The 24567-nt window shown below is 37.2% G+C and overlaps 1 protein-coding gene across 1 annotated transcript in view; it reads right to left on the reverse strand.

The window, feature by feature from the left end:
- The window catches only part of VEPH1 (ventricular zone expressed PH domain containing 1), a 206603-nt gene that overhangs the window by 39671 nt on the left and 142365 nt on the right, over positions 1-24567 (reverse strand). Inside the window, exons 10-11 of the mRNA XM_014796244.2 lie at positions 12644-12783; positions 9405-9539 (exon numbers count right to left, since the gene is read on the reverse strand). Coding sequence (XP_014651730.1) covers positions 9405-9539; positions 12644-12783 — 275 coding nt within the window. The remainder of the gene's footprint in view (positions 1-9404; positions 9540-12643; positions 12784-24567) is intronic.

A 24567-nucleotide genomic window follows, 5' to 3' on the forward strand; every position in this document is an offset into this window, starting at 1 on the left:
CTAAAAGTGGTACTTTTGTAATATTTTTTCCTCGATTATAAAACAAATATGTACTTAGAGAAAATTTAGGAAATGTTAATCCCATCAACCAGAGCTAACCATTGCTACATTTTGGTATATTTCCTTTTAGTTCTTTTAATGGGCAATCCTCCAAATAATCTTCTTTTGTAAATAATATTGTATCCTGCAATGTGGTATTTAACATAAATATTGTTTCCTGTCATTAAACATTTCTCATAAACATGATTTTCATGTTTTCTTAATATTGTTCCATATGGATGGAGACATGTATATATAATATATATATAATACTTTCATTCTCCCATCTTTAGATGTTTAGGCTATTTACAAATTACTCCACAATACTTTTTCATGTATGTATCTTAAGTTCTGTACACATTTCAGGTTATTTCTTTAGAACAGTTTCCTAGAAATGGAAACACTGTGTTAAAGGATAGGAATATTTTTAAGACTCTTGACCTGCATTGCTAAACTGTTTTTTAGAAATGTTGAAATAATTTGCACTTCAGCTAGATATTTGTGAGAGTGTTTAAAGTCCTTGCTCTAGCCAGCACTGATTATTGTGTTTTTAAAAATGGGTTAAAAGGGATAACGTTATTCTAATTTCAATTTTTATACCTTTGACTACTAGTGAGGCTTAATACTTTTCTGGACCGAGTCTCCCTTGAGCTGTAGGCTCGTGACCTTGGCACACTGATTATTGCCTTGCAGGAAGTTAGGGTATGCTAAGGAGATGGAAATTTGTCTTTCATGCTTGTTACACATATTTTCATTTTAAGTTGTTGTGTATGGCATGTTTTGCTTTTTATAAACTTTATATTTTTATGTAGTAAAATCTATCAATCTTGTACTCTTAGACATTAACAGGTTTAATTACATTAAAAAAAGAAAGAAAAGCATGTACAAAGGGTAATATAACAAATACTCATGTACTAGCTGGCCGAACTTAACAACTACTAATATTTTGCTTCTGATTTTTTAAAAAACAAAATTAGAGATGAAATTGAGATCTCCTTAATTCCAATTCTCTTCCCAGTCACAGTTCCCTCCCTCCTTTCCCCACATCCTTGTTACCCAGAGACGACCCCACCGTGAATTTGGTGTGATTCTAAATATGGTGTTGTGTTTTTATCACAAGTATATGTACCCATAAATCATGCATAACACTGATTACTGTGTTTTAAAAATTTACACAAGCTATCACACTATTCATATCATACTTTTTCAACTTGCTTATTAAAACTCAGTATTATGTTTTCAAGATTTATCCGTTACTACATGCAGTCTAATTAATTCACTTTCACTGCCTGGGTAGCATGACTGGACCACAACATTTTCCTTCATTCTTCTACTGACGAGCATTTGCATTGCTTCTGATTTTTCGGTGAAAACATTGCTCAGTTAACATCTGCACATGTCTCCTAGTGCAGGTATGTGAGAGGTTCCCCTAGAAATGGAATTGCAAGATAATAGAGTACATGAATTGATCATTTAACCAGCTATTTCCAGATTGCTCTTTTAAAAAGGTTCTAAAGGAAAATTAGTCTTAAACTTTGCCTAGGACAGAACATTTTTGTGTGTTATAATACAAAACCTCCTGTGGAAAGAAATGGGCATTTCTGATAAAACGCTTAAGCTTTGCTAAGACAGTAGAGTTTAAATGTTCTCACCAAAAAAAAAAAAAGATAAATATGTGAGGTGATGGATATGTTAATTAACTAGATAAGGAGAATCTTTTGGGGAAAAAGAAATGCTTAAGTATTTTTTTGATAAGCTTTAAATGGAATTAAGATTTCTGGAAAGCTAGTTACCCACCTTGACTGTCAGCTAGCTGTCATTCATGAGTCTTATTTAATTATTATATATATAATTTTTCTTGAGTACTTTTTTTAAGTGAGTAAACCTGTTTTATTCTCATCTGTAGTGTATGAACATTCTCATTTTTTCATGTCTTTGCCAAGACTAATATTGTCACAATTTTTTTATTCTTGCCAGTACAATCATTGTAAAATGACGTATCATTTTTAAAAATTTAAGTCAATTATGTCAATGATTGTTAGTGATCCTAAACATCTTTTTTTCTTTTTTGCCATTTGAGTTTCCTGTTCAGTGAATTTTCTGCTCATGTGCTTTGCCCAGTTTTCTCTTGGGTTGTTTTTCTCTTCCTTGTTGATTTGTAGGAGATTTTTGTGTCATTTAGACATATTTTAAATACCTTCTCCCAGATGTACTTGTCTTTTAACTTTGTTATGGTGTATTTTGTCATACAGAAATTTAAACTTTTTAAGTAGTTGAATCAATTCGTATTTCCTTCATGATTTCTGCTCACTTATGTCTTAAGTTCTTCCTTATCCTGAGGTCATCAAGACAACCTTTGGTATTTTCTTCTAATTGTTGTAAGATTTCATTGATTACATTTAGGTCCTTAGTCTATCTGGAGTTAATTTATCTGTATAGTGTCTGGGAGGGATCTAATTTTATCTTTTCAGTCTGGAAAGTCACATGTCCCCATACTATTTTTAAAATATCTCATTTTTCTCCTCATTGATTTGAATCTGCCTTTTATCACTTTAAGTATCCATATACGCTTGGAACTCTCTCTGGACTCTTAACTCTTTACCATCAATTTATCCCTGTAGCAATAATCATGCCCTCATCTTATCATAGCTTTAGAATAAGTTTTCTTGTCCCAGTAGAAAAATTTCCTCCTCTATGTTCTTTTTCTGAATTGTCTTGGTTATTCTCAAATTTAGGATCCATTTGTCGAATGCCATGAAGAAATTCTTTTGCTATTATGATTGGAAATGAAGTTGTATTTAAATTTTAATTTGGGAGAAAATTTCTATTTGTGTAACAATCAGTGTTCCTAGCTACGAGAGGGTCATATCTTTCCATTAATTCAGATTTTTTAAAAAAACATTTTTACTGCTATTTAAAAAATTTTCTTCATTGAAGAATTTCACGTCTTTTCTTATATTTATCCCTAGATCCCTTATAGGTTTTGTTGCTATTATAAATGGCATATTTTATTGAATTTTTAATAGTTATTATTCATCTATAAGTATATTATTGATTTTACATCAAGTAATTTTATGGATATCCCTTATAAATTCTAAAGGTTAGATTCTCTTGAATTTTCTATACCAATAATTTTATTATCTGTAAATAATTTCTCTCTTTCTGTCTGTCTGTCTCTCTCTCTGGTTTCTTCTCTTTCAATCCTTACACCTCTCATTTGCTTTTCTTGAATTTCTGCATTGGGTGGGACCTCCAGTAAAATGTTAATGTTGAGGGTGATGGTAGGCATCCGTGTCTAATTTCTAAGTATAGAAAATGCCTTCACATTTTTCTATATGTATAAAGTTAGCTCTAGGATTTTGATATCTATTCTCTTTTTTTTCTAGTTTTAAAAAATTTATTTATTTAAAATTTTATTTTATTATAGAAAAAGCACTTAACATGAGATCTACCCTCTTAACAAATTTTTAAGTGTACGATATATTATTGTTGACCATAGGTACAATGGCCAGAGCAGATCTCTAGAGCTTATTCATCTTGCTTAACTGGTCTAGTTTTTTCTATTTTTTATTTTTAAGTTTAACTTGTTTTATATGTAGTTAAACAATTATATAACGTTAACTGATTATGTGTATGTATTGGTGTCGGTTTCTGGACTACATAGTCTGTTCCATTTATCTTTATGTAATTCTTGCCCTAAAAGTGGAATGATTTAATGACTACAGTTTTTATAGTATGTTTTAATATGTAAGGAAGTCCTCTCTTTTTTTTTTTCTCTCAAAAATTTTAAAACTAATTTCACCTGTTTTTCCTTCTGGTTATATTTTACCATCACCTCCTAAAGTATCAAAAATCATCCTGCTGGAATTTAAGTTGGAATTCAGTTAACCTGTTAATTAACTGAGGCAGTATTAGTACCTTTGTAGCACAGTAGTCCCCCCTTATCTGAGGGGGATGCATTCCAAGACCCCCAGTGCATGACTGGAACCACCCTGGCATGTAGTGTATACAGTGTGGATATACTGGACAAAGGGATGATTCACATCCCGGAAGGGAGAGAGCAGGATGGCACGAGATTTCATCACCTTACTCAGAACAGCGCACAATCTAAAACTTATGAATTGTTTGGTTCTGGAACTTTCCATTTAATATTTTCTGCCCATAGTTGACATGGGTAACTGAAACCTCAGAAAGTGAAACTGTGGATAAGGGAGGAGCACTATATTCATTATTCCCAATTAGGAACCTTGTATGTCACTATGTTTATTCAAGTCTTATTTCTCTCCATTGTTATGTGACTGAGAAAATAAACCAATCTCTCTTCTACTTAGTTTACTCATTTGTAAAATGGGAATACTAATATTAATAATATCTCACAGGGTTTGAGTGAAATAATTGATATTAAGTGCACAAGACAGTGACAGGCACATTCTAAATGCCTAGCAAAAGTTAACTATTATTGTTTTGCTGGTGCATATTATTGATTCTAATAGTTTTCTTTTGATTCTCATATTATCTGAAAGTAACTTTGATTTTGTATCCTTCTTTTAAATAGTATACTCCTTATTTCTGTCTTGTATTCTATTTATTCAACATATTATTATGATGATTATTTTAATGCCTACTATGAGCCAGGCATGCTCTTTTGACACCCAAGACTCTGTGTGAACAAGACAGACAAGATCCCTGCTCTCAAGGAAGTTAGATTCTCGTATTGGCCAATGTTTTTGAATAATACTAAGTAATAAAGATTATAGTGGGTATTCTGTTTTTTTGTATTTAATAAAAACATCTTCAGTAGTTCACCGCTAAGTATAATTTTTCTGTTGTTATAAGATAAATATTTATCATGCCAAGGAAACTTTTTTCCATTTCTAGTCATAGTGCTAATTCTATTCAGTCAATACATATCATTGAGTGTCAATTATGTGCTAGGTGATGTTCTGGGTGCTGGTGTACAAGGGCAAGCATACACTTTCCTGGGAAACCAGTCAAATTAGAGAGACAGACATTTAATAAAATTTTTAATAGAATTTTTTAATAAAAATTTTTTATTAAAAACAGATGTTGAATTTCATCAAATTACATTTAAGTATCTAAAGATGATTTTTTTCTTATTGAACCATTGAATTGATGCATTATACTAATATTAAACTTCTCTTATATTTTTGTAATTTACAAAGCACTATAGCATTATATTATATAAGGATTTTCACATGTCTACTTCTTTGTGAAATTGATATATAGTTTGCAAATGATAATTTGAATTTTATACTGAAAAGTCATGTTTGACATTTGGAGAATGTTTTCTGATAATGTTGGTCTGATGAAATTAGAAAAGTACAATAACTTGAGAGATTATCCTTGAGGTTCATCTTTCTCCCTCTATTCTGAACCTCTCTTAATGCATCTAAGACAGATTTGAATTCGTGTTATTTATTCATTTATTTATTTTTGGGAGGAAGACTGGCCCTGAGCTAACATCTGTGCCCATCTTCCTCTATTTTGTATATGGAATGTCGCCACAGCATGGCTTGATGAGCAGTGCGTGGGTCCATGCCTGGGATCCGAACCTGCAAACCCTGGGCCGCTGAAGCTGAGCGCATGAACTTAACCACTTTGCCACTGGGCCTGCCCCTCGTATTATTTTTTAAAGAAAGAGAGAGAGAGAGAGAGAGAGAAACATTGGCTAGGAATCAGAATATTAGCTAACATTTATTGAGAGATCACAATGGTGGCCACTGTTCTGAGAGCTCTCTATGTATTAATTCATGCAATCCTCAAAGCTCTGTGAGGTAGGTACTAATGTTATCACCACTGTACAGACAAAGAAACTGGGGCACAAAGCCAAAGGCCTCAGAACTGGAAAGTGGCAGAGCCAGATTTTAAATCCAGGTAGTCTGGCTTCTAAGCCAACATGTTTGAGTACTCTGGTAGGCAAGTACGAGTCAAGATAGGTAGGTTACGCTACCATGACTAACACCAAAACTTGTCTTTAACAAGACAAGAGATTGTTTCTTCCTCATGCAAAGTGTGTGGTAGGTCTGGGTGGCTTTCCAGAGCGCAGTCCTCCACATAGTGGCTTGGAATTCCAGGCTGTGTCTATCTTCTGGCAACTCAGTATCAACATTTGCTTCTACAATTATTATGGTAGGGAAAAGAGGGCACACACTGGCTTTTAAAAGCTTCTGTCTGGAGTGACATGTATCCTTTCTCATATTTCATTGGCTGAAGCAAGTCACATGGCCAAGCCTTACTTCAAGAGGCAGGGAAATGTCATCTTCTTACATGCCAGAGTAGAGAAGTACTAGATATATTGGTGACAGCCCTGATGTTTTTGCTCTGCCACTGACTAGCTATGTGACCTTCAGCGGGTTGCTTTGCTTCCAGTTTTAACATCTGAAAATGACAGGATTCATTTATCTACTCAGTTGGTACCCATTATTTGTTGAGAGCCAGGCTCTACGTGATGCTGCAAATACAATGGTAAACATGGTGCAATCCCTGCCCTCAAGTAGTCTGTAGTTTATTAAATATCTTACTGTTGATTTTTAGTTCTAAAATTCCCAGATTCAATTAAAAACCAATCACAGTAACAAACCCTCCAGAGCATTATATTCTAGAGAGATTCAGGCATTTTCTCAGGAATTTCTTCTTTTTTTGTGTACCTAAATCCACTTGGCTGCAGTCTTACCCCCACATAGCAGCAGATACACATGTGCTTATCACTTCCAAATCACTAGTGTATTTTCACACATGGTGAAAATAAAGCAGACTTTGGGCCATTCTCATAGATATTATGAACTTACCGGGCAGAACACTTCATAAAAAATAGAAGAAAATCAATTTAATTGAGAAAAACTCTGGCAGATAACTTTGCCACATAATGTACATTCCAGATATCAAAGTTTTTTCTATTACTTATGAATGAACGAAATTGCAAAACCTTAAAATTTCAAAAACATTTTGGTTTGCAGTTAATTTTTCCCTAGAGGACTATTTATTGGTATAAAATAGAAGAAATATGAACAAGTATACTTGTGAGCATGTGCAAAACTGATTTGCCAAGTTTTCTTTTTTTAAAATCTCTTAGGACTTGAAGCAGCCTGCCAAGTTTTAATTTACTAGTTGCCTCTAGTTTAAATACAATTCAATGAAAAATTTCTAAGAATTTGAAGCATTGTCTTTAAACATGATGCAGCAGTTTAAAATTTGAATGAAATATGCAAAGAATTCCATTCTACTTTGCATTGATGCAATGATGGCATTTTCTTTATTCTTAATACCGCATGTCTAATTCTCAAACCAAAGCCAAAAAATAGTGATGCAATAGTTGGATGCATCTTCAGTGTCTTACAGACCATTCTAAACAAGTTTCTGGTTAATCCCACCCATTTCTCTTCCTTTTACTATCCTTCAGCACTTATGAGATATTGAGTTAGTTTTACGATATAACAGTTTTTGATTAATTTTCTACTTTGAACTTATTTAATATTGGTATGTTTGTTCCCCTTCTCAATAGTGAAACCAGGACAGAGACCATGATCATATACTTTCAGAACCTCTGGTTCGCCCAGTAAGCTTCTAATACTTATTATTGGGCTTTCTTGAAGGCAAAATAAGAATACCCAGACTCTGAGCATGGGAAGGGCTTAGAGAAGCTGGTAGTATTTACTAAGGAGAGATCAATGTCCATCCTCCGTTCTTATATGCATTGCCCCTGAGTGAGCCAGACAAGCTGCTGCCGGGACGTCAAGTGCTCCCTGTGACTCCCAGATCCATACCCCTGTCCTGCGTTCTTCCCGGGCCCCATGCTGGCGTTCCAACCACCGTCACCGCCTGCTTATCTACACAAACAACTCAGACTCAAAATATGTGAACCAGAATGGCTTTGCTTCTCCCTCCACATCAGCTTCCTTTGTGGTCTCTCTTTTTCAGGATGGTGCCATCATCCGTTCAGCCACACGATGCGCCTGGGGTCATCCTTGGTTCTTCCACTTTCCTTACCAGGCTCCACGTCCTATTGATTCTACTTCTTTAATAGCTCTTGAATCCATCCTCTTCCTACAACTTCCACCTTTAGTCAGGCCTTCATTCCCACCAAGGGGCTTTCCTGTCTGCAGTCAGGCATCCTCTGGCCATTCTCTCCAGACCCAGGCCTGCGTGCCCGTCCACTTCCAGTTTCACTCTGTCAAGTGGATGGGTGTAGGTCCACATTCTGGTGTGTTCCCAGTTTGGGGGCCTGCTCAGGAGGTCTCAGTCGACTGTGTTCTGAGAGCGACACCCCTGTTTCCACACCCCTAAAGTGCTCTGTCTCTCAAATCACACTTGCCTGCCTCAATAGAGCTCTTTCGCACACTGACCATGCTCCCTCTCTTCCTGCCCCCCTTTTCTTTCATGTTCCTGGTGATTGCAGAGGACGATGGGATGAGAAGAAGCCTGGAGAGAATGAAAAGCACCAAAGAACCTAGAGCCCAATTCCTCGAGGCTCTTTCCCTTTCAATCCTGGAGTCCACAGTTTTCTTTTGTAAAATGTTTTCTATTCCATACCATGCGTGTAGTTTTTGTGTGGCTCTAAATGGGCTGTATTATGTCAGCTGATGAGCCTACAGGGCAATGTTGAGAGTTTAGCTTAGTTGCTCTACGGTATTGTTGCCTCAGCATCCATTTTGTTTGGCCAAGCGGCCTGCCGGGGCCCTTAAACAGACACTAGACCCTCAGGCAAGCGCGTGCCCTAGATAACAGCCCTCAGAGGCACAAGCAAATGAAAGATCCTGACATGACTTCCACAGTCTCCTCCACCTCCCAGGGCCTTCCCCTGTGCTACTGTTAGATGAGACCCTCGTGGAGCTCACAGAAACCCTGCTGTATTTGGTTTGAATTGACCATCCAGCATCAGCCGGGGAATCCCAAAGCCCTCCACCCATGGGTGCTAATAAAATCATGTGCCCCAGGTCCTGCCTCTCTCTCTCTCTGCCTACACCACGCCGTGGCCTCCCCATGTGGCCCCTCGAGGCATGCCATGTACTTCCTCCAGGACTTGTGAATAATAAACTTCTCTGTATGAGTTTCCCTTGTGGCTTCTTGTTGAACCTGGGCCTACTGTCTGGCACCCTGTGCTCTACTTAACAAAGGTTAATTTAACAAGGTCATGACAGACAGTGACCCTGTGGACTGAGCTCTCTCTGTCCTGAGTCCACTACAGCACCACATGAAAACCATTACTTAATAAGCATTTTCTGATAATGATAAAAGAAAGTAAAGGAAAGAAGGAAAAAAATTGAACTGTTAAGAAAAGGCAAACTGTTTCAAGATAATCTTGAACCTTGGTTTAAAATAACATGTCCAAGGAAAGAAACACTTACCTTCTGCTGTGGAAATGTGGACTCCACTATGGCTGTTTCAAAGCTGTGAGCACCCTCTGCCTGGGTCTTCTCCCACAGAGCCCTGAGAAATTGCACAGAACGACTCTGTATGGACAGGGGCTCAGGAAACAGGCTCTGAAAGGGCAGTGATGAGAAAAACAGAACATATTATCTCTCGTCCCAACAACGTTGTCTGATTGACTACAAGGCACAATTTAGGCTTGGTTTGAACTTTAACATGGTTTAAATTTAAATAAAACAACAAAGAAATCCATCTTGAAGATCAAACATATGATACATTTCAAGCTTTTCATTTTTTAACAGGAAATTAAAATTATTGAATAGGATTTTCAAGGCAGTTGATATTGATCTCTATCAATACGCCTAACCTTGTAACATAGTATTCACCTTGATCATTTCCCACGCATGTTACTTAATTGGAAAATGGTTAATATAAATATTCATTTTTAATTTTTTGAAGATCTGAGAATTAGGTATAAAATTAAAAATAGAGTACAAATATCAAGTCTATTTATATAGACTATATCGTGAAGAATAAAAATTAAATAACTAAGAGTTCATTATGCAATTACTCAAATATGAACGGTGTGAGCAGGTGTGTGGGGGAAACAAACACTTTTAATTCTGAAATGTATAACGCGTGAATAGTCTTAGAACTTTAAGATACTCTAAGTTTTGGACAATGAGATTGTTAACGTAAAGAAAATCACATTTACATGTATTTTTTTGTGTGTGTGTGTGAGGGAGATCAGCCCTGAGCTAACATCTGTGCTAATCCTCCTGTTTTTTTTTTTTTTTGCTGAGGAAGACCGGCTCTGAGCTAACATCTATTGCCAATCCTCCTCCTTTTTTTCCTTCCCGAAAGCCCCAGTGGATAGTTGTATGTCATAGTTGCACATCCTTCTAGTTGCTGTATGTGGGACGCAGCCTCAGCACGGCCGGAGAAGCGATGCATCGGTGCACGCCCGGGATCCGAACCCGGGCCACCAGTAGCGGAGTGCATGCACTTAACCGCTAAGCCACCGGGCCGGCCCACATTTACATGTATTTTACTTAAGCCAATGAAACTGAAATTTTCAAAGGATGATTTAAACTGTTTGTATATTTATTAATAGTCACTTACATATTGTGATGTTATATCTATAAATGTGAGAAGTGTTTCAATTCAGGGGAACAATTTTATAGAAACAGGTAGAACCTGAATAAAGGGCATAAAATATTATTTTTATACATATAATACCGTATATATTATCCTTTATGTGTGAGGTATGATAAATTAATGATATTGGCTTATAAAATCCTATTTTCTATGTCAATGACTGTCTAAGCATTGACTTATAAGAGTCTCTAGGTAGTCTGTGTGTACAAAGTTTCTATTTAGTAAATAAATATTAATAAGTTTTTTCCTAGAAAAATCTAATTATTATCATCAAGATGAACTGTTTCTTGTACTGAGTGGGAAAAGTTGGAGGATCTTATACTCCGAGTAAGTGGTCTACAGATTAAAAAAGATTAAGAGCCAGTAACAGATTGATTATACAACCCATAATGTGGACACATCTGGGAATTTCTTGATTATTATCAGAAACTTACACAGCATATAATTTTTCACTTAAAGAAGAGCAGGATCTGATATAATTAAACATCACTCCAAAGAGGACCATTTAGACTGGAATCTGTGAATTTGAGAACTTCATGAATGTGTTAAATTGACAGAGGAGAGAAAGAGTCTGACCCAGGATGCAATACATGTGTGATCTGGGTTTATAGGTATCAAGTCAAAGATCTGATTTTCATTTACCCCAAAGTCAGGATTCACCCATGTCACACAACATCAAAGATGGTGGGAAAGAAAGGAAACATTATAGTAAAATGAACAAAGAAGAAAAGCAACATAAACAGATACTTTTTGGTGATTTTGCTTAAAGAGAAAGACAAAGAATTAGACTAAATCAATAAAATAAGACTGAAGGGGCAAAAATAAATCAAGTTTTCTTGGTTTGTTTTCAGAAAACTGACAACTGTTAAGAACAAAGCCAAAGATGAAACCAGATACAAAATCACTGATGAAAACTAGTTGAAAAATATAAGTAAAGTATAAGAAATATAAGGTCATTATTTCAAGAAAAGGAGGAAAAATTAATGCTATTTTTTATCTTCACATTCAGTTTGATTCACGTGTGAGATGTCATTAAGCATTCTTAAGAAGACTTTATACAGGAAAAGATGGTACTCCTCAGGCACATCTAAGCTGTCTCAATTACTACAGTTCCACTTTATGATTATGATATATTCAGCATTAAAATTCATTTTCTTATTAAGTCTGCCTTTACTTTGTAAAGAAATATAACTATCTGGTTGGTGACTTTTATAGGGGCTATTATAGAAATATTTTATTAGTAGAAGTAAATACTATATGATCACTTGGCCTAATTTTTCACCATCTTTTAACATTTGCATTCTGTTTTCTTCTGCCTCTGCCCTCCCTGCTCCTGCCTGCATCCCCCTATTTTATTTTTAACACATGTGCGACAATGAAAAGACCACTGGGTCGTGAGTCAGATGGTCTGAGTTCTGCCTTTCGATTTTCTTATCTGTAAAAAATGTCTAAGATCCCTTCTATTACTAACATTTTATAACCTATATTCAAATTTTAAGTGAAAGTTTAATGTATATAAGATAAATATTTCCAAATAAGAAGCTCTTTTGATGCTAAAATCTTTGCATCCGATTCTTCATTGTTAAGTTGAAAGTTCCTCTTTACGTAATTTCACCTATATACTTATATTCCGTGGAAAAAAAAGTGGCATTCCAGAATCTTGGCGATGTCAACAAGAATACATTGACACTAAAATTGATTGGAGATTGGAAGACTATGGAGAAAGAAAGACTAGCTCTACATAAGGAAAGCTATTCCCCCAAATAAGCTGTTTTTGTTGTTGTTTAACAAAAAGTACTTTCCCTTTTACTCTTCTTTTTTAAAGGTAAGGATATTTAAGATATTAATATTAATAGGTTTAGCCTCCTGATTACTAATCCAGGGCATCTTATAAGAAAACTATCCTGAAATATAGAAAATCCATGTTAAAAAATTATTAATGGAATGTGTATGTATTGCTGTTTTCAACTCTGGTCAAAGAATAATTCAGTAAAAATGATTATAAACTCATGCCCCACCGGCTCATTCAGAAGCCACGCTGAACATGAATTATACACACCTGCTGAAATAGAAACATGATCTGGATCCATGGCTGAGGTTCTTGGCTGATGAGAATGAAACTTGATTTGCTGTATAGACAGTAATGACCCTTCAGGGAGCAGGTGAAGAACAATTTTGCTACACAACTTCTAACAGAATCTAGAAACAAATACACATAGCATTAAACATTAGATTCTTACCAGAGTTACACTATATACTTCAACACACAAACACCTTTAAAAATACATTCTTCAGTTTTTAGTCTGTGAACTAATAACTCCAAACAACAGTGTATTTAGGAGTGGATCCATTTCATGGAATGTAGATTTAAATGGAGATGCTTTAAACAAGTTGTATTCTATTTATCTTTCTCTTATATTAATTAACAATGCATGAGGAATCTCCAAGCAACTCACATGGAAGAAAAAAAACGTCTCGCCAATAAAAAGGGAGACCCCACGTCATATCCATCTGATTGACATGATACCTGGCACCTTGACATGGTAACCTGGGAAGAATAAGCACACAGATGGAGGAAACCTAGGCATTTTCTGGGCAGTGGATGGTACGCCATGAACCAAGAGCATTGTTCTCTTGGTTGTGCGGGGGTCACAGAGACAGCCTCCAGAACAACTCTGGCCAGAGTGTGGCTTCCTGGGAACTGGCCTGCTCTGGTTTGAAAAGGTCATTTCATCTTGAAGAGCTTCAGCAGGGAAACTTAATGAGAGCATCCTTTAGGGACAAGAAAGTGGGGGAGTGTGGTGGTGGTGTACAGCTGAGGTGGTGAGGAGCCGCATGTAGGAGGAGCCATGTAAGTTTTACAACTCTACAAAATGAATGTTGTTATTTCTATTTTTTTTAAGATTTTTTTTCTTTTAGGAAGATTGGCCCTGTGCTAACATCTGTTGCCAATCTTCCTCGTTTCTTCCTTTTTTCTCCCCAAAGCCCCAGTAGATAGTTGTATGTCATAGTTGTACATCCTTCTAGTTGCTCTATGTGGGACGCCACCTCAGCATGGCTTGATGAGCAGTGAGTAGGTCCGCGCCCAGGATCCGAACCAGTGAACCCCAGGCCGCTGAAGTGGAGCACGCGAACTTAACCGCTACACCACCCGGCTGGCCCTGTTATTTCTATTTTAAAGATGAGGAAGCTTAGCTAGCCCATTAGAGGGTCAGCTTAGTGAACCGCTGTGTCTGTATCATTCACCGCTGTGACACGGTACACAATAGATGCTCCAGAGAGAGTGTCTGGACAGATGAATGATGCTCAGGGCTCCTGAAAATATTGCTCAAGGCTGTCACAGCCTTGGCAGAGCCAGGATTTGAACTTAGCCAAGCTGATGCCACATTGGGATGCTTTGGGCTCTACCATGCTGAGGATTTTAAAATCTATAGACATACTGATAGCTAATAGGGTATTTATTGTTTCAGAATTAATCTGACATTTTAAATGAAATATTTTGAAAATTAATAGATTCAGTATGCCCTACTCCTAAAAATGGAAATGGATTAGAGTTTATTAAAAGTTGTTGGAGACCCTATTAAGGTAGCAGTCAATGCCCACCTATGAGAGTGTACAGAGGTCCCTAGAGAAGGGAGTCAGGGCTCAGGGGTGAAGGAATAATAGGTTTTTTGGGAAGAGTTGGAAGAGTTAAGGGAGAGTGGCCAATGAGAGATTAGAGGAGAAGACACTGGAAACAAGACAATAAAGTTTCAGGGCAATTTAGAAATATATACAGAAATCTTAATAATGAATAGCTTTCTGTGATTCTGAAACATTGGTATGGAAAAGGACTAGTTTTCATGAAGTTAATTGTTTTTAGGAATGAAAAAAAATTGGGGGGTTGAGCATTCAACATCCTTGTATAAAATCAGACATCACTTCTACATTCTGTGAGTGAAGGGATCATGGGATGTAAAGAGTGCTTGAAGATTCAGTGGAAAAGACAGGAGGCCCGGCACTGAGAAAGACAGACCTCAGAGACTAGAATGTAGCACAATATCGACTTAAAATCAGAAATTGTTTGATGATGGTAATTAAAAATATTTTTTTGGTACTGGTGCTCTGAAAAATTGAACTTAAATTAATGCTAGAGAAATAGGAAACCAAGTATTCTAGCAGAGCACACACACCAATGGTATTTGAAATTGGTCTAGCTGTAAGGTAGACATTGAGACAGCAATGGGTTTTGCTTTAATAGAAGGTTTCAAAAGGAAACAAATTCTTTTCTAAGAACCCACACAGTTGCTTGACAGTCATAAGTCGTACTTCAGGCCTCTGCCTTAAAAAAACAATTTTTGTCTTTTTCCTTCCCCTAAATTCTTACTGCTCGTCCCTGTATTCTTTTGAAAATGAACATTGGTTAGATTTCTTTTACTCACACTGAGTCTACCAGCTTTCTATATACAAACCACAGGGATCCTAGATCACATAAAATGGGCAAAGTGGTAGAAGAGAGATACCTTGAAATTAGAAGCATACACACTGGCTGAAAAAATAAATCAGTTCTGTGATATAGGCTTCTGTTAATACTTTCAGTAACGCTGGCCTGTATCGATAATTTTCTCCTCATTTTTTTCAGAGCTTTCCTAGTGAGGAAATTTCCCCACAACATTAACATTTAGTTGTCAACTTTTCTCTGTAATTTTCTCTCTCCTGTTCATTCCATAGTATCGAATGGTAGGCATGCAATAAATGGTTGTTGGATGAATGAATGAATGTAAGACCCTGTGCAGGGAGCAAGACGGGCCATGATGTTGATTCTGCTCTTAAGAAGCTTACAGACAAATGGGAGAAACATCTATAAACAATGGCGGTAAATTGTTTTAAGTCCATGGATAACGGAGGGACATACAACTATGACCTCTCGGAGATCAGCTTGTTCTCATTGGGGAGGAGATATGTAAGGTGGACCTTGAAGATGATTAAGATTTTGAACTCAGAAAAGTATGAGAAAGACAAGTATTTTAAGTGTAGGGAACGCCCTGAAAAAAATCATGTAAGACATGCATGTTCAAGGTAATTCTAGGTGGTAAGTTTAGTGTATCCGGGTGATTAAGACACAATTGATGCCCAAAGGGTTATTTGTTTTTCTAGACTTATGTTGAAGAGAGAGGAGGTCATGCTTTGCTAAACATAAAATGCTTTCCATATTCGACCAAATCTGACTGTTATTTCTTTACTTTTGGTAGATTGTGGCTTATTTTCCTAACAATCAAAAGACTTTGTTTTGTCTTTATAAAGACTGAAGTTAACTTGAGCATCAATAATTGTATAATATAATGTATTGTAAGTGGAAATACCCAAAATATATATGTTTTACACATGAATAAATTTAAAGGCATGATACAAAATACAAGAACATTTGGTTTTCTTTTTGAGTCTATTTTTAAGAATCATTATGGAATTGTTTTTTTCCTCTGCTACTTTTCTCCCACAGTTTGTATGCCTTTATTCCTGCACTGCATTCACTGTGCCATATTAAAATTTTGTTAATATTTTTAAACAAATTTTTGTTTTTAACACTTTTAGATTTACAGAAAAATTATGAATATAGTATAGAGAATTCCCATATACTACACACCCAGTTTCCTCTATTATTAACATCTTAATATGTATGGTACATTTGTTACAAGTAATGAACCAATATTGATACAATATTATAAACTTAAGTCCATAGTTTATTCAGATTTCCCTAGTTTATACCTAGTGTCCGTCTTCTGTTCCAGGATCCCATTCAGGATACTACATGACATTTGTTCCTTACATCTCCTTAGGCTCCTCTTGGCTGTGACAATTTCTCAAACTTCCCTTGTTTTTGATGACCTTGACAGTTTTGAGGGGTACTTTTGTCAGGTGTTTTGTAGTCCTTCAGTTGGGAATAGTCTGTTTTTCTCACGATTAGACTGAGATTTTGAGTTTTGAGGAGGAAGACCACAAGGTAAAGAGCTATTTTCATCATGTCATATCAAGAGTAAACTTGATCAACATGACTTATGATTGTTGATGTTGAGCTTTATCACATGGCTAGGTGGTGTTTACCAGGCTTCTCCACTGTAAAATTACTCTTTATTCCCACTTTCCATGCTGTGCTCTGTGAAAGGAAGTCACTATGTGCAGCCCACACTTGGGGGGGGAACTTAGCGCTGCTCCTTGAGAGCGGAATAGCTGCGTAAGTTATGTGGAATTCTTCCGCACAGATGGGTCCCTTCCTCCTTCCCTCCCCCTCCTCCAGCTATTTCATTCAAATTACTTGGTCAATTATTCCATCAGTATGTACTCATGGATATTTATTTTATAATTCAGTACTATTTTACTCATTGTGTTGCTCTGATTGTTTCAGCTTTGGCCATTGGGAGCTCTTTCAGTTGGCTCTTGTGTCCATTTGATGTGCCCCCATCATTGCATGTGTGGGTTAGTTTTTTTTTTTTTTTTTGAGCACTTTCTTTCTTTCTGGCACTGAAAGATGCTCTAGGCTCATTTTGTATGTTTCCTGCCCCTGTCTTAGAATCAGCTGTTTCTCCAAGGAGTTCTGGTTCCTTTTATTGGAGAATGGTATTAGGAACCAAGATCTGGGTGCTAGGTGTGCTTGTTGCTACTGGGGTGTCATTGCTCCTTGGCCCTCTCAGCTGACAGAGCAAAGAAACTGTGTGTGTACATTAACCCGTGGATGTACACATATCTATAAACTTTCCTATATGTAACCATCTGTATCTATATTAAGCTAAACATGAGTTTACACTGATGACTTCAGTTCTAATCTGTTACCACATGGATTATTCTAGCCTCCTCCCCTTGCTTATCTGTAAGCTTCCACATCAACAGTGAGAAGCCTGGCTCTACTGTGTTAGTATTTTTATCTCTGTGCACGATAGAAGGCAGAGTTCTCTCTCCCTCTCTTTCTCTCTTCCCCTGCCCCCACCTCCTTCCCCTTCCTCCTCCCTCCTCTCTTAAAAATTTTTGTGTATTTAGCACCTACCATAATGCCTGACATAGAGAGGCTTCCCTCAAAACTAAACACTCAACACTGTCATATCTAGCATGACAGATATGGCTATTTGTTAATGAAAACATTCTTCCTTAGTTTAGCCACTTGTATTTTAGTTGTGTTTGGATGCCAGTAATCTTATTATGTTATGATCCTGGTAAAGAAATACTTCTTTAGTTGTTTCATGGTTGTAAAATACTAAAAAAAAAAAAAAATTAGAAATCTAGAAAGCATACCAATTTGCATTTTGGAAAACATTTTAAATTAGAAATAGTCCTAAATGGCATCATGAAGTTGATGAAGTTTCAGAAAGGAGTTATAATTTTACAATAATATTTTAACAGTCTAGTGGAAATTCTAAATCAAGCAAAACCATAATCAAAAATAAAATCACGGGGCCAGCCCTGTGGCCTAGTGGTTAAGTTTGGCACATTCTGCTTCCGTGGCCCAGGTTCGGTTCCTGGGCATGGACCTACATCACTCGTCAGCCATGCTGTGGCAGTGACCCACATACAAAATAGAGGAAGATTGGCAACAGATGTTAGCTCAGGGTGAATCTTCCTCAGCAAAAAAACATAGTAAAAATCAGATTTTAGTTTGTGTGTGTGTGTGAATTACTTAGAATATTAGAGCAAGTTGATGTGTGCAATAACTAATATTAGCATTTACTTTTGTACCAATTACTTTGTTGATGTTTTCTATAATTATCATTTAATTTTCATAATTATCTATTATTATCTCTATTTTCACTTAAGAAGTTAAAGGGTCAGAGAGTTAAGTGACTTAATCAAGCAAGATGCAGAACCAGGGTTTGGACTCAAGTTCATTAAAATGCAAGACCCATGTTTTCTTCACAAAGTGATACTACCGCCTTCAAAGTCACATTGTCTAATGGACTTGAACCTGCCTCCCCAGCTGAGCCATCTACAATTTCTGCAAGGACAGGACGGACAATCCAAAAGAAATTGCCAATATCTTTAACAAGACCACATAAGTTGTCCAGCCCAGAAATAAAACCTATGGCATTAATTTCTATGCAATTACTACATAGTCAGCAAAATGTTCTAACCTGGGAGTAGGACAAATCTTTTCATAAGTCTAAAGGGCCATGGAAAATCTACAAAGAGAAGCTCTTTATAGGCCTGTGTAAAATGGGAATAATTGGTCTCTTTTATCCTCAAATATGGTAGGAGGAAGTAAGAGAGTGTTCTGAAACCAGAGGAAATAATCAAAATGACTAGGCTCTAAGTTCCTTAGAGGGGGAGAAAGCTGTGGAATCAGGTAAGAGGAGGGCTGTGGTGGTAACTTTAATGCCCTGTGATGCGCTGCTATTAGTTGATGACTGTGTCTGTTTTTCTAAACATCTATATTGGATCTGAGAAACACACTATTCTTCTTGGGAGACTAGGCACTTAGAACTCATCCGTCAGAGTGGTCACCAATATTAATCTATGCCATTATATACTTTTTATTAAGAGGTAAATGCCTTTTAAGAATAAAAAGAGAATATGGTTTTGATTTTTTATAGCTAGCAGAAATATTAAAGAATTGGCTATATTTTTTGGAAAAAAGAATAAGTTAGCTCTTGTTTTGAGTTCTTTACCAAATGTACACTTTGAAAGTTCTCTCCCAGCTAAATATGGATCAAATAAATATATCTGGCTTGTTTCCCAGGTTTTTCAATGGAGTCATTCTCCATATCCAAACTATAGTTCTAGAATGATTTATAAAAACTTAAATACAGGAATATCTTTGCTGAAATTGCTGGATTGAAAGTATTTACACATTGAACATAACTTATAAATAAGCACAGATTCAGAGGAGGCATTCTGAGGGACTCGCAGGAAGGCAGCTAACTCTCATAGACTCCTTACTTGGTACCCAGGTGTGAGTGTCGTAAATGACATGAACCTTTGTGAAGGAGTCTTGTTATTCCCACTGTGTGGAGAAGGAACTCTCAAGATCAAACTTCCAGGAAGCAATTGAGCTGGAATTTGAACCCAGGTTCCAGAGCCTATTCTCTTTCCAGTACATTATCAAATGGCTCAGATAAAATAGAGGTAATAGAAGTACCTCCAAAAGGAAGGATGGCTCAACAGAAAAATCTTTAGCCCAGGAGTCAGACAACCAGAGAATCAGTGGGTAGACTCTTTTTATCTTTTCTCTCTGTCCCCTGACTTCTTATCTGTAGGGGCAGATTAAAAGCTCATCTACTTATTTTTAATTTTACTTTTTTTTTTTTTTTTTTTTTGCTTATTATCTTTCTCTCGCTCCAAGATTGTAAGCTCCTGGACGGTAAGGATTTCTTGTTGTGGTAAAATAAATATAACACAAAATTCACCATTTTAACCATTTTTAGGTGTACAGTTCAGTGGCAGTAAGTACATTCACATTGTTGTATAGTCATCACCACCATCCATCTCCAGAACTTTTTCATCTTCCCAACTGAAACTGCATACACGTTAAAATATAACTCTCTGTTTCCCTCTTCCTCCAACCCCTGGCAACCTCCATTCTATTTTCTGTCTCTATGAATTTGAGTACTCTAATTATCTCATATAAATGGAATCATACAATATTTATCCTTTTGTGTCTGTCTTATTTCATTTAGCATTTTGTCTTCAAGGTTCATTTATGTTATAGGATGTATCGGAATTTCGTTCCTCTTTAAGGCTGAATAATTTTCCATTGTATGTGTATACAACATTTTGTTAATCCATTCAACCATCAAGGGACATGTGGGTTGTTTCCATCTTTTGGCTACTGTGAATAACGCTGCTATGAACATGGGTGTGCAACTATCACTTTTAGACCCTGATTTCAATTATTTTGGGTATATATCCAGAAGTGGGAGTACCAGATCATATGTTAATTCTATGTTTAAGTTTTTGAGGAACTGCCATACTAGAATGTACTTTCTAGCTCTGAAATTCTGTGGTTTGATAAGGGGTACAGAGGCCCATGAAGAAGTGTGTCTGTGATGACTGCCCAGAGCAGGCTGGATGTTTGCCCAGGGGTACCAGGACTTGCTCTCAGTGCGAACACAGGACAGATGGCAACAGGGTCTGTTAGAGTAGATTTCCTCCCCCTGCTTGACACTAGCCAGACAGGAACCACGGAAGCCATTTCTTCCATCTTCCATTTAATTCTCCTTTGATGTATTTCAAAGACATGGAATTCAAAATACTGACCCAGAATGAATAAATAATACTGTCATTTAATTGTATAAATATCCTAAATTGGACAGAAAAAAAGTAGGAGGAAATGAAACTGGTAATTTGTTGATGAGAGCTTTTTCAAAGTAGGTAAAATAAAGCATGTTTTTGAAGTCAACCGTAAATTACAATTTTGGGAAAAAATGTAGAACAGGCTTATCACTTTAAAATATTTTGCTTTGGCCTGAAAAAAATGGAAGAAGGCATCATAAGCCAGTGTGGACACTTATTAAACTTTAATTCCGTATGATTTGCAGAATATATTTTTGTCTTAGACTAAAACTGTACTCTTCATCACTCCCAAATTAAAGTTTAGAAGTTTTGAACAGAATAACAATTTCATAACTTTGATGTAGGAAATAGAAGAAAAGATATTCCAAGGTAAAAAAAAAATAGATTCTCAAAAGTGAAGATGAATTTCTGAAATGACTGTTTGAAATGATATCAAATAACTCTTTAAGAGTAGACATTGCTTTAATTATCTTGCTATTTCCAGGGCTTGAATCTGCAGTAGGTGCTCAAAAATGTGAGTCGTTGAACTGACGTGTACTTAGGGAAAAACTACAAAATTTCTCATTTGATGAAGAATTTAGAGCACGAAGGTGATGGGGGAGAAGACTTTGTCTCATTTTCACCAAGTTCCATTTATGACATTATTGGTTGAGAAATACACGGTCCCTTCTCAGCAGCTGGTTGGCCACTGGCCATATTACATGCACAGGCGCAGCATTCCCACCCAGAGCAAAAGTACTAGGCTCGCTTTCCCGGTCATGGCAAACGGTCCAGCCAGTTGTCAAACAAGCACGACAGATGCTTTTGTTTTGAATCATCAGGAAAATGAAATAAAGTTCTTTTGCAGCTGATTGCTTTAATAATGAAAATAAAATTCAGACAAGAAAAGGGTAATTTGGTAATTGTTTATTCAGAAATGTACGAACTGTAGGTGTACAAAGTCCTATTCTTTGGCTCTGATTTTGGGGAAAAAGTCAAAATTAGATATTGGTATATGAACACATATATTTATATAAATGCATGGGAGAAAGATCTGTAAGGCTATAGATCAACCATTGACAGTGGTTATTCTGGGTTGAGAAGTGGGATTGGGCATGGGGAGCACACACTTTTTAGTCCATATACTTCTCTATTATTGTAATTCTCTCCTTATGGTTTATATTCATGTGTTACCTGCATAATTTGAAAAGGAAAAATCATATACAATGAAAAAGTTGATATTGGTTAAAGCAAGTAATTTAAGTAATGTCTCACTAAATTACCAGGCAGTGGGGCTAGTGTTAAATATATTTTTCTCCTTTGCTTTCCTGAAATCACCTTTGCCCTAATCCACTTGAGCCTCCACCACCTGGCAGTTGGGTGGGCATGGGAGGGGTGGTGGGGTGGACACTAGACAGTTATAGGAGTACAAAGAGAAGGACAAGGTAAGATAGAATTCGACTGCCAAAATTGGGTTATGAAGCATGACAGTAGCCTTGCAAGCAAACCTTTTGCCTTGAGGAAGGATATTCGAAATTTCTTTACCTCCTTTTAGTCTATCAGCTCCTGAGCACGGAGGACTTACATTACAGACCCGTGGTGTGGAGGGAGTGCAGCAGGTCAGTTCTACGGTTGTTAGGGAGAAGAACGTAACATCCAAGTAGCAAAAGAGAAGACTTTTCAGTTCTGGTAGGAGAGATTGTGGAGACAAGGAGAGAGACAAGTGTGAAGCCATTAGAAGTGGATCCTGACTTCCCCATCTTTAAACTTTTCAGCCTGGAGAAGGTAGGGCCTGGAGTATATCAGCTAAGTTATGATAACACCGAGGGCAATGATGACCCTTAGGAAGGAGATCCACTCCCAGGTGGCTCTCAGCACCAACACATTGGGCAGACAACTTAGTTGAAAGCACAGCTCCTGGAGCAGGCAGAGGAGGTCTGAGGTTCAGATCTCATGGACTACCCTTGTCTCTGTTATGGAGTGAACAGGTGGAAGACGAAGCCGAGGTTTTTGCTAGACAGCCTTCAGAGAAATCACCATGGGGGTGGGAAGATCTGCACAGCGGACTGCTGAGAGAACTGTTTGAGCCAGGCCTCCGAGGGGACCTTAGCACTAGGCTGACGTGGGGTTAGATTGGCCAGGTAGAGCTATGGGCCTGCCCATGTGCAGTGCCTGGGTGATAAATTACACCAGCCTAGACATCAGCTGTGTGCCAGCTGGGAGAGGGCGATCAGGCAAGCAAAGGACATTATCCTTTAGGCAAGAAGACACTCCGTCCCTGCCCCCCAGCCCTAGGCACAAGGAAAGAGAGCCCACTTCCTCCTGCCCTCAGATGCCACCTTAGAGAGAAAAGCATGGGAGGGGTAAGAGAAAGAACATTTTCATCCAAATGAGAGATTGTTTCCTAAATGTACCATTCAAGTGATCAGACTGGATTAAATGTAAACAGGGGCTCTTAGTTAATTTCTCCCTAACTAACCTGTGGTTACTTGCTCATGATGAGTTCTAGGCAAAATGACGGTACATTTTCTCTGCAAATACGAGTTGTAATGTGAAATTTTGTAAGCTTACAATAAGCTAAAAGTAACGATAGAGAATAAAACTACACTGAACAAGAAGACTCAGATGCAGAAAGAAATTTTATCCTAATAAAAAAATCAGAGAGTCTTATTAAGAGTCACGCAGCAAAGCGTAGAGGGTGGGGAGTCAGCTGAGGAAGGATATGGGACATTCTGCACATGAGGGGCTGAAATCTAATCACGCACAGTGAAATGCAATGTCTCTTGGTGCATATATGCTTGCAAATTTCATATGTGAAAACTGTTCAAAAACTGTGCCAGCTTGCTGTTTTATGTTGCTATCAAAGAACAGAGACTTGTGCATTAACCGTGATGGAGAATCTTTGATGCTCTCATACCAATGTTTCTGCCCTGAGACAGAGCCTTCCCCTCAGAAGCCATTCCAGGGCCAATTGCTCTGACCCCACATCCAAAGTGCAGTCCTGCTCCAAGGTGGTGGTGAAGAGTTAGACTCTCCTACTCACTAGCTGTGTGTCTTTGGGCAGGTTACATAACCTCTCTGTGACTTCACAGGAATAATAATAAGAGCAGCTATTTCTGAGGGTTATTTAGGGTGAACAACCATCTCACTTTGCCTGGGCCTGAGGTGGCTCCTAGAACTTGAGACTTGCAGAGCTAAAATCAAGAAAGCTAAAATCAAGAGAAGTTGGTCACCCTGGTTAATGTTAGCATAAAAGGAGTTAATTCATGTGAGGTCTTCAGACAGAGGTGTGCTCGGCACAGAGCAAGTGCTTGATGACATTTGTCATCATTGTCATTATCACTATGATAATTACTACTATTGCATATGGAGAAAGAAATGTCCCTCTGCTAGGTGGAAATATCTGAAAGTTGCCATAATGCTGTCCTGATTAGCAAAATGGGGCTGCACAATGACCCTTGGAATCTCCAGATCTCTTGGTATCCTGAAATTTTCACCTAATTGTTTACTTTAGAAAGAACTTAATACAGAGATAATACTGAAGTGTAAGCTGAAATAAAATTCTGTACAACTGAAATAAATTTCTATGGGGAATGACAGAAGAAGAAAATCTAGCAAGAAAGATCTCATTACAGTGCGTGAAGCCATCTACTTGGTCTCTCCGAAATCCTCCCACGTTCTTGTACTCCAAGTCATGAGCAAGTGAGGCTTTTGATGCTAATGCTATTTTGAGGCTCGCAAGCACACAGG

The sequence above is a fragment of the Ceratotherium simum genome, chromosome 15 (genome assembly GCF_057802395.1).
Source record: "Ceratotherium simum simum isolate JZ-2026a chromosome 15, ASM5780239v1, whole genome shotgun sequence".
NCBI lineage: Eukaryota > Metazoa > Chordata > Mammalia > Perissodactyla > Rhinocerotidae > Ceratotherium > Ceratotherium simum.